This window comes from Fistularia commersonii, chromosome 4 (assembly GCF_037954325.1).
Source record: "Fistularia commersonii isolate RoL2024-O1a breed Wild chromosome 4, RoL_Fcom_v1.0, whole genome shotgun sequence".
Lineage (NCBI taxonomy): Eukaryota > Metazoa > Chordata > Actinopteri > Syngnathiformes > Fistulariidae > Fistularia > Fistularia commersonii.
The window spans coordinates 11,680,225-11,692,056 of record NC_141287.1 but is presented as its reverse complement, the minus strand read 5'-3'; the positions used below and the strand labels follow the sequence as shown (position 1 = coordinate 11,692,056).

The following is an 11,832-nucleotide window of genomic DNA, read 5'->3' as shown; positions in this document are numbered from 1 at the left end:
GTGCACGGTCTCATTACAATCACACAGAAACACAACTATTCATTCACACGTCATATAGAGACACACAATTATTCACACAGGAACAGAAACACATTTTGTAGGTTTGGATTGTGGATGATTTGAAGGCCTGGACTCCATCCAGGGTGACCTCATCCACAAATTTGAAATGATGAAATGTGCTAGAATTATGTGGCGGCGCCACCGAAAAAAGTATTGAAGTAGATGAAAAGAATATCATCTTGGGTGACACGTTAGCGCTTCCACCTCACAGCAGGAATGCACCCGGATGGATTCTGACTGTGTCTCCATGTTCTCCCTTTGTCTGCATGGGTTTCCTCCAGGTTCCTCCCCAGTGAAGCAAGGTGAGGTTCATGGCTGATGAGGCACGAGAACTGCATGCCTCACTTAGTAGCTCTTTGCAGCCGTTTTATGATTGCTCAGGACAAGAGCTTAGTTGACAATTGTTGACAAAAAAAACACTGTACATTGGAAATGAAGTACATAAAGATGTTTAAATATTTTAATAGCGACATGCAGAGAGACAGCAATACAGTCTTAGTGCAGAGTCTTAGTGCAGAGTATGCCGGCAGTCAGCCGTCATTCAATCTATGTTGAGGCTCAACAGCCCAGGGCCTCAACGCATGTCTCTTCTCAGTATTGAACAGTAAATGTGAAAATCCAGTGATTTTGAACAAAAAAAACAATCAGAAGCTGTTAAAGTTAAATGAAAAATACTTCTATAGTGCAAATCACAGATAAATATAACCATTACATTTTTTTTCTTTCCAAGATTGGCAAGTGAGGCACAACATCTCCTGCCTCACCTGACTCTACATCACTGTTCCTCCCACAGTCCAAAAGCATGCAGGACGAGGTCAGCAGTAGAAAGGGTAGCCTAACTGCAGGTTTCTATATGACATTTGAATGAGAGGATGAATAGTTGTACGTCTCCATCTCGCCAAATAGATGGAATGGAGTTGGTTGATTGGACCAAAAATGCAGAGGCAACAAATAAATTCATACTAAATGCTTTAGTGTCAGCTTGGAGGAAAACTCATGCGACGATATGTCCACCTAACATACATTTATAGCTTTACTTTTCTAATGTTTTTATCTACAAAAAGAAATGTTTTTTAAAAAATAGGAAAAGAAAGAAAACGTGCGAATCCAACGTGATCTGTCTGATGTGACTCCCTTTGGCTTTTGAAAATTATTAATGAGTATTTAATTAAAATGTATTTTATTTTAGTGTTTTTCATTTTTAAAATGTAATTTTACATTTGAATATGATGCCGATCTTGTAACATCTAACTATAATGTGTTCAAATATTTTTTTTGCTTTTAATAAGTGACTGACAGCACACACAGAGAGGATGCCATTTTTGGTTTGCTGGCGGTGGATAACATAAGTTTGGCTTTTTTTCTTAAATACAAGAAGGACCCAAATAGACATTGAATATTTTGCTTGAAAATATCCTGCAACTTAATGTCTTTTTTTTTTAGTTCAAAATGTTTTGTTGCATGCAGAAATGCAATTTTGTTTTCTCTGCAGTTGTCCCAGCCCCAGTTAAGGTCGGAAAACAATAAATGCTGCCTTTTGCCTCAACGGCACTTTTTCGCCACCGGAGGAGCCCTCGACGGCAAGGAACCCCATAAAAAGTCAAATAGATTAATTTTTTCATACTCTCCCAATGATGTTATGATTGGCTATGTCTTGTGGACATATAATTTCCCAATCCTGGGATCTAATATTCCTTTATTAGCGCTTATGCTGCATCCTATTCCAGCTGTCACTGGGCGTCTTTTTCACATCAAATTGAGACACGCAAACATTCATATTTCTGGACACTGACAGCCCCTCCCTGTTGGAATCCAACCAGGGACCCGTTGTTACAAATGCTTTCATTAAAAGAACAAGAAAATAAATGATGTCTTTACCTCCTATCATTGATGTACTGTATTTATCCAGCGTTTGTAAACAGTGTGTTCAAATGCCCATCTTGAAATAAATGAAAAATGAATCATGACTGATTGACTTCCCACCCCTTCATTTCTGTGGAATTGACTTTACACCCCATAATGCAATATTATAAATATATATATATATATGTTTGATATACTCTCAAGATCCGCGGCGGGGATCAATGGTTTATCCTTCCACCACACAACGTCCCCGCAGCTCTGCGCCATCTGGTTGGAATTTTGTTATACGTGTTGTGCGCTGGAACCCCCCCATCCCCCGGCCATATACACACACATAAAGGATGCATGGATTCATTACATGTTTATGTATAGAAAAAAACCACTCAAGGCTTCGTGCTGCTGGGATTCTCATGCCGATTCGAGCGATTAAGGGGCTGCTATGCTTTTTTATTTCCGGAATTTCCGGGGTGCAAAGGCAAAGGACATCACCAGGTTTGATGAAGATGTCGCTCCGCATTTTGTGCTTTGTATCTATCGTTGATTCTGGCGTGCAAGAATCTCATTGGACACCTATCATATGGACGTAAGACTTGACGGATGCCATTTCTGGGAGATGAAAAGAGACTGAACATGATCCTGGTTCTGAGGAATGTCCTACCGCATGTCAGGACAAACTTATTTTCATGGCCAAAAAAAAATCACAACACAGTTGTTTGGTATGGACTACACTCTTTCTGACTCTTTGAGGCAGCAGCGTCCAAATGTTTTGCAAAAAGGGCCACGTTTGGTGAGTTGAAAATGTGTGTGGGCTGACCATTCAACCTGACATTCTTTGAACCATTAACATTAAATGCAAATCAATTATTTAAATATATCTTTTTATTGTAAATGGCATTCTTTTCATGTCTTAACACAGAACTCAAATCCAAAGTTTTTCCCAAATCATGCTTTCTTTCATATTTGAGAACTACATTAAACGAGGACAAAGTCTGTCTGGAAAAAAAAAAAAACTTTCAGAGAGATTAAACATATCTAGGTTCATTTGAAAAATGACATATTATTTACTATTAAATGTTCGCTATGAACTTCTACATTAAAAAACATGTGAACATGTGGGCGGCCTTCTGCCTCGACCAGCTGGGGCTGAAAATGGGAGAGAACAGAGACAGAAAGCAGAAATTTGACAGAGGCAGTTCGAGATACGAGGAACGGGCACAAATGATCCATCACAACTAATTCCACTGTGGCTAACATGCTAATAGCTGAAATGATACGTTAATAGCTTTAAAGTTCATAAAAGAAATGGTGGATGCATCGCTGTAGATCAAGCCAGATCCCCTGAGAACCTGTGGAACATGAGAAGAAATGTGTCTACTATCATGCATCATGCAGAATAAGAGAGATGCATTATGGGATGTCCCTCAGCAGAGTAGTCCCATGGTGCTAGCCCAGCGTTAGCTATAGGCTTTTCTAAAAAAAGGAAAAGTTTTAAGTCTATTTTTAAAGAAAGAGAGGGTTAAACAGGTCGAGACAATGGTTGGAAAATGGTTCTGCCGAAGAGGAGGCCGGGGTCGCTCGGAAGAGGAGAAGGAGAGAGAAAAGGGATTACACTTCATCGTGTTAAATCTACATTCGTTTTAAAGTCTTTTGATTCCTTCTCAAAGGAAACAAAACTGAGGTGTGTGTGATTTGTGAATTGTGCTGGAGAACATTGTTAAAATCTGTGTAAGATTAGACCCATGCGTGCATATGTGTGTGTGTGTGTGTGTGTGTGTTGAGCGCGTCTTCATCAACTTTTCTGATGAATCCGTCGGTTGCGCATGCATGTGTTTCCACATCAGGGGGAGGCGTGAGAACCAGGTCAGTCTCCTGAGGAGATGAAGTGATGAACGAACGAGGGGAGCGGAGAAGAAAGGAGGTGAGGAAATGCTGATACGGGGAGATCAGCGATAACCAATGTCTGAGCTAATTAGAACTAAAGTTTATGGACATTTATGGGATTTTTTTCACGATACGAGATCTTTCTGATCTTCCTTTTTAACCTCCCCTATTATTTTCACTGGACTAAAAAAAAAAAAAAAGAGAGAAAAAGTATTCCTGCATCTCTGACCTACTGTGATAATCAGGGTGAGGAGTCAGAGGAACCTTATTTCCATGGCAACCCTCCATCCAAACACTTTCACGTGATGGCGCCGATGTTTTGAAAACAATCTCTGTGTGCAGGAGTCCACAGTAATCACCAGAGGTGCGGTGACACACATGCCGGGCCAGTATTTGCGATTTTGTAATGGAGTATAAAACATGTCCGCGTGTAGATACACTTCTTGTTTCCCGACGGCGAGATGAAAAGTCAACAGTGGTGATGAAGTGGAGGTAAGGCTCGGGGCGACCTCGAACTAGAAGGGTCCAAGACATAAACAAAAACATGCTTACGCTGTACCTGTCAGAATTGAACCAGGGGCCTGGCTACTATGCTGCTGGAAGAACCGCCCCCGTTCCCCAACTAACTTCCATAGCCTTGTTTGCAAACTACTTCAGTTGATAAAAACATAAAAGACATGTTGATGCACATACCTGCACAGGATTAAAATTGCCAAAATTAACTTAAACTGATGAAACTAACCCCTCTGTGAGCTGCTACCTTATTGCGGTGGAGGGGTTTGCCTGTCCCAGTGATCCTGCAAGCTATGTTGTCGGGGGCTTTATGCCGCTGGATGGGTCACCTAAGGTAAACGGAAGACCTCAGAAGACCTCCCATGAAGAAGACAATCATTGGATCCGGTTTTCCCGTGCCTGGGTAACCGGGTAGGTCACCGCCCCCAACCCCTCCCCCCGGAGCCAAGCCCGGGGACGGGGCTCGGTGGCAAGCGAGTGGCCGGGTACAGCCCGAAGGAACGCCATGGGTCCCTCTTCCCCTGCGCTCGCCACCCACAGGAAGGGTCAAGGGGGTCGGGCGCCAGGTGGTCTGAGTGGGGGGACCTTGGCGGTCCGATCCTCGGCTGGAGAAGCTGGCTCTTGGAACATGGAATGTCACCTCTCTGGTGAAGAAGGAGCCCGAGGCGTGTGAGGCTGAGATTTCACCTCGATATAGTCGGACTCACCTCGACGCACAGCGAGGGGTCTGGAACCAGGCCGCTCAATTCTGGAGTTGCCTTCGGTAAGAGGCGCCGGGCAGTTGTGGGCATATTGATTGCTCCCCGTCTCGATGCCTGCATGTTGGGGTTCGACCCGATTGGACGAGAGAGTAGCCTACCTCCGCCTTCAGGTGGGGGGACGGGTTCTGACTGTTGCTTGCACCTATGCACCAACAACAGTTCAGTTTACCCACCCTTCTCAGGATCCCTAGAGGGGCTACTAGAGAGGGATCATTTGTTTTACTGGGAGACTTCAATGCTCACGTGGGCAACGACAGTGTGACTTGGAAGGTTGTGCTTGGGATGAACGGCCCACTGATCTGAACCCGAGCTGTTTTTTGTTATTGGACTTTTGTGCTCGTCATGGATTATCCATAACAAACACGGTTCTGAGATGGCTATTTGGTAGAATGGTCACTTCTGACTTCCGACTACTGGTACTTCGGATCTTTGGTGACTGAATTACACTTTTTGTAAATCGTTTTAGATAAAAGCAAATGAATGTAATGTAATCGAAAACACCATGTTCAGGCATAAAGGTGTCCATATGTGCACTTGGCTCCAACACGCCTTAGACCACAGTTCTTTGACTGACTTGTGGTTGTACCGTTGGACTCGCGGCTGCATGTCCTGGAAACTCGGGTGAAGAGAGGGCTGGAGCTGTCAAGTGATCACCACCTGGTGGTGAGCTGGCTCCAATAGCAGGGGAGGATGCCGTTCAGTTGCTGTATTTCAGCTAGCAAGCTAAAAGCTAACACCATGTCAATGCTCACCGTTATATGAGGACTACATGTGTGGCTATTTTGGATTTGCACACCACAGGTGGTCGCTACATCGGCTAATGCGCACAAACAAATACCGATACGTTTGCGGAAGATCGAAACAGTCTGGATTCTCTCAAACCCGCCCCCCAAAACTCGGGAACAATAAGCCACTTATCCCAAAATGTCATCGCTTTAGCTCCCTTTATTACCCTCGCAATTTTTTTTTTGACGATAACATTTTTTTATTGTGCCATCCTCCCCCAGGCGCTAATCTCCGCCGGGCCGGCTGCCTCGCCGAGTGCCTTTTCACAGGGACGTGTTAATTAGAAAGCGAAGCTTTCTTTCCCGGCTCTGTTAAATAGGAGAGAGTCTTTGATCCTCTCGCGGGCGCAAACACTGGAACACCCCTGAGACTGAGAAAGAAGGCGAGAGAAGAGGAAATAGAAGAAAAAATGGTGGACGGCTGCAACGTTTTTAAGCTGAAACTCAAAGTAATGATGTTTGAAATTAGCTCGCTTTTGTCAAAAGTACGATGGCAGGTGGTGGAAATGTCATTAAAAGATATTTCCATTGATATTCTGAAGTAGAAATCAGGATAATTTAGGTGTAAACATGATGGGAAATTTGTGTTCATTATCGGAACTGCACTGCACATGATGGGCATCGATGAGCAGCTTACAGCTAGCGGGCTAAACCGGCTAGCATGCTCATGGGTCAGAAGGGGGAAGCTGCTGAGGAAAATTGTCTCTTTTTACTGACTCAAGCTTACATGAGTCCCTCACCGAGGAGAATCTGTTTTTTATAGCCTTTCGAGTCACTGAGTCAGTCCTCCCTTTTATTCGTTTACAAATGAATACCTGACTCAGTAACTCAGTGAACGACTCACTCGTTGACTCAGTGTAGTCGTCCTAGACAGAAAATGAACGACTCAGTGACTCAAAAGGCTCTAAAAATCTGTTTTTTTGGGTGAGTGACTCATAAGTGAATTCTTAATTGTGTCACTGAGCAAATCATATGTTTTAGTACGGAAGGCTATATTGAGCTATTGAGTAAGTTGTTCGCTGAGTGAGTTCTTGTTTTTGTGAATTTTGCAAGTGTTTTTTTATTGAGTTCTGAATAAATAATTTGCTTTGTGAGAGGGGAGTGCTGCTGAAAGCACTCCGGGATTCTTTGTCCACAGTCCAATGTGCAATTGTGATACTTTATCCAGTCTCTAAATTGCAGTCAGCTAGCTGGGTAGCAGTAGCAGGGGCGAATGATTGAATGAGTTGATACTGACGAGGAATCTTGACTCATGAATCATTAAAAAGACCTGAATTATGAGTGATTCTTCACAATTCGAACTTCACCAGAACAGAACTAATCGCTTGCTGTTCTTTATTTATTTATTTATTTATTTTATTTCTTACTTCAAAACAAAATTTCTTTGCCCGACCCCCAATTTTTTTTAAACAGTGAATATCAATGTTTATCATTCATGATGACTTATATTTGTGACACTGTGTGATTCCAAATGCCGCTTGCAAGGGCGTAACTTCGCTTTCAAGTTGCCCTGTTTGCGGTTCACCCAGATAGCCAATTTTGGCAAGCATCTGACTAGCTAAATAAATTTTTTTCTTTATTTTTCTTACAAAATGGCTCAAGTGATCTTACTTTTTTGTATAAGATAAAGGCTCAGAACCAAAACAAAGAGAACCAAAACATTAAAACCAGTTGTTGCCATTTGGGCTCTGTAGCATCCAACGATTAGCATGATGGAATTCAAAATGGTGTATTTATGACATATATATATATATATATATATATATACACACACACACACACACACACACAAACACACACCACACACATGCCATCTGCAGCCAGTCTATGCTCTTATTTGTCCATTTTTAGCTCTTACCTCACCAGCATTACCAGGTGGTAATTACCTCGTCATAACCCTGCCGTCTGAAAATCCCGAATCGCAGCGGCGGTAATCTAGTATAATAACCTGCCTTCTTGCGCTGTGAATCCAAATGAGGGACCCTGGACGTGGCTACGAGTCGGATCTACAGTCCAACACACACACAAACACACACACCTCCTCGGAGCAGATAAATAAGAGCTAATTAATTTTCGCTCCAAATTAGGTTGACGTGCTTCCCCTCACAGGAGAACGCTGATGTGTTGAGGGACTGTAGAGGTTTGTGCACACACACACAAAGACACACACACACACACACATACATACATACATACATGCATATACACACACACACACAAGCGCGCGCAATAACACACCGCCATGTCGTCTGTTATTTAGCCTTTATTAAATAATAATAATAACATTAAAAAAAGAATTTTTTTCTGTACAAAGTCTACAAACAACAGTTTGAGATATCTGGCCAGTGCCGCAGGGGTGTGTGTGTACTGTATGTGTGCATGGGAGCCTTTGTGTGTGTGTGTGTGTGTATGTTTCCATCAGGACAACAGAGGTAACATTATCTGGACTTGGGAAAGAGAGAGCGAGATGACCGACGAGTTGTGTGTTACTATATTACTCCTTAGCTGTTGTGTTCAGAAAGTGTGTGTGTGTGTGTGTGTGTGTGTGTGTGTGTGTGTGTGTGCGAGGGAGAGAAACGAGAGACAGACATAAAGTGAGAGCTCCAAGGCACTTGGAAAACAGTCAGATGTCGTGAAAGCTGACGGTCCATCTTTGCTCACCTTTCCAATTGACTATTTTTAATGTCCATTTGTATATATATATATATATATATATATACACACAAAAGAGTAAGAGAGAAAAGAGAGAGAGAGAGAGAGGGTTTTTAGGAGCCAAAGTTATGACCTCCTCTTCACCTTTACTTTGGGGCACGACGGCATTTCAAATCGACGCACGAATGCTTGAGACCCCCCCGCCCCCACGGCATTTACTTGTAAACAATGACAAAAAAAAACAAGAAATGGTTGTAATGGTTCGTTCGCTGAGTGACAATTTTCTAGACTCTTTTCTTTGAATGAAGACATTCATCATCTATGTTGCTCATCGAGAGGTGGGGCTCACAGGCCGACATATAAATGATATAAAGATTCACTCACTCATTCGCACATCATAAATTCACCCTGTCTGTCACATTCACCCTCTCATTTACACATCAAATAGACAGAACCATTCATCCTCTCATCCACAGGTCAGATGGAGAAGTAAATATTCACCCTTTCACACATCATGGAGATATACAACATTTACTCATTTTCTTGTCATAGACACGCAGTCATGCACACTCATTCATATGGAGACAAGATTCACCTTCTCATTTATACATCATGAAGAGACATACAACCATTGTATTATTGTCTCCTGTTATATATATACATATATATATATGTATACATGACTATTCATCCTGTAAGGTAGATGTCTGAGCCCAGGGGTCTTGCAGATGTTGAGGTCCCTCCTCCTCTGACGCCTTGTCTTTTCTCTCCTAGACATTTTTAAAGGATAAACAGGCGACGTTTTTCTTTTTTTGGGGGGGAAAAAATAAAAAAAAGAGAAAATATGGGTTTGAAACTAAAATAAAAGATATCATTTGATCATTTCCAGTCTCGCAGCTTGTCGGCTGTCATCTCTCTCGCTCTCCGTGTGTGTGTGTGAGTGTGTGTGTGTGTGTGTGTGTGTGTGTGTGAATCAGTCCCCTCCAGCGGCACCGTCCCTCCTCAATGGCTGTCCTCCGATACAGCGTTTACTATAGTAGCTTAAGGCTCGATTGTGTGTCCAAGGAAACCTCCGTTCTTCGTTTCTGGAGTCGCTCCTCTCCTCTGCGCGTGCTCGGGCGGGGGGGTCAAAGAGCGTTCAGACGCAAGGGCGGGTCCACTCCTATCTCCACCCTCCCTCCCGTGCACGGCAGCTCTTTGGCAATCCATAGGTTGCAATTGAAAAAAAAACAAAAAACAAAAAGCTTATATTTTTTTTGTCCACTTGGGACGTTGAGCGGATCCGGAAAAACTCTTAAGGATCGAGAGGAGAGGAACGGCGACTCCGTGGCGTCCCTGCTGGGCGTCTGGGGTGCGCCTGCCCTCTGGGCCCTCTGGTCGATGGGAGCAACGTGATACAGAAGAAATGGAGCTCAAACACGATGCTAAATTAAATCTAAAAGCAAAAAACAAAAACAAAGAATAGGGAAAAGTAAGAACCCTACAGGGCGGCTACGAACCGAAACTGGCTTTTCTATTCTCTATGCCCGCCCCCTAGCCCCCACCGAGAGAGACGCACGTCTAAATCAAAATCAAACAAAAACGGTCACTTTTTTTTTCTTCTTTTTTTTTTTTTTTTTTTTTTCCTAAAGCCACTGGTTTTCACGAAGCCGGCGGAGATAAGGAGCGAGCGGGGGTGGGGAATGGGGGACGCTAACATACTCAAGAGAACGAACAGAGAAGGGGAAAAAAAAGGAATCTAAAGTAAAATAAATAAATTTTTTTTTTTTTTTTTCAACCTTCGTCCTCTTCCCCCTTTTCTTAACGGTCGGATAGAAGTCTGCGGCGGGCGAGGGTCGGGCGGGGGCAGGCATCTTGATATGTGTCGATTTCAGTCACGGGGGACCCGCTCCGATCCGTCGGGGATGAGGAGGACGTCTTCGTTGCCCCACCCTCCTCGCCGCACCACCACTTCCGAATCGTCCTTTTTTTTTTTTTATTTATATATACGTCGTTAATTCAATGCTATTCATTCCTTCATTCATTCACAGGCTTTTAGAATCAAGCAGGCTTCTCTCCTGCAGGCGGAGGAGATGTGGGTGGAGGGCGGCGGCGGAGGGAGGGGGCGGAACCATCCTCCTCCTCCTCCTCCTGTTTTAGGCCTCTTAGCACGTAGGGCAGGTGAAGGTCAGTTCCTTCCGGGTTCCAGCTCGGCCCCTTTGGACATCAGTGCGTGGGTGAAGCGGGAAACAAGGGAGGGGTTGAAAAAAAAAAAAAAAAAAACCCTCCTCCTTCTTCACGCCTCCGAGCAGCACCTCTGCTGGTTGATCTTCACTTTATGCTTGATGCCGTCGTAGAGCTCAAAGTTGTAGTTCTCCAGCGTGGTGGAGGAGCGCGAGGAGAGGCCGCTGTAGGAGCACGTGCAGTAGAGCAGCAGGCCGGCGCAAACGGCGCCCAGCACGACGCCCAAGGAGCTCATGACGATGATGGTGAGGAGGATGGGGTCCAGCGTGTACAGCCAGGCGTTGTCCTTCACCTTCTCCGACACCAGGGTGACGGCGGGGGAGTCTGCGTTGGAGGACGGCGGGGTGGAAAAAGGCGACTGCCAACCGGGGAAAACGTATTCTGGGGAGGGAGAAGAAAGAAGAAAGAAGTTCAGCCAGGTGGAAAACTGAAAATGTTATTCTGAAGTTACTATTAAAATGATTATTGCTATCATATTATCATAACCAGGATCATCATGATTGTTTTTATCATCATCACCATTTTCCATAATATCATTATCATCATTATTACTCTAACAATAAATGTTAGTCATATCATTATTACTATTGTTATTATTCATTCATATCATTATCATCATTCTTGTTAATATTGTTTATTATATCTTTATTATAATAATTATCACTTTTTTTATTACTTTTATCAGTAGAGTTCTAGAGTTCCAGTCTTCTAGGATTAACAAAGCTATTATTATCATCTGTTGTCATCAAATTATCTTCATCATTATTTCTATAACGATAATAATTATTCATTTATAACAAAAATAATAATAATAATTATTATATTAAGATTACTATTGTTACTATGTAACTATTAATATTTTTCAAACTGTTTTAATTTAATTCTATATTGTCCTGTTCCTAATTTTGTTTCTGTTCTATGTTGTTCTTCTCAGATACACAAGTTTCTCACCTGTTGTTCGGATTTTCCCTGATTTCCCTGTACTTAGCTCTAAACTGTTCTTACAACCACTTGCTTAAACGGAATTTTTACATGAACAATATCTGTAAAAGATGTGACCGGTATTTGAATCTGGATGGGATGGTGGCGTCTCT

General features: G+C 42.9%; 1 protein-coding gene across 1 annotated transcript in view; it reads right to left on the bottom strand.

Annotated features, from left to right (window-relative positions):
• Positions 1–9,316: 9,316 nt before the first annotated feature.
• The window catches only part of LOC147234690 (neuropilin-2-like), a 116,856-nt gene continuing 114,340 nt past the window's right edge, over positions 9,317–11,832 (bottom strand). The window contains exon 18 of the mRNA XM_086145296.1: positions 9,317–11,119. Within this exon, the coding sequence (XP_086001422.1) occupies positions 10,791–11,119 (329 nt within the window). The 3' untranslated portion in view covers positions 9,317–10,790. The remainder of the gene's footprint in view (positions 11,120–11,832) is intronic.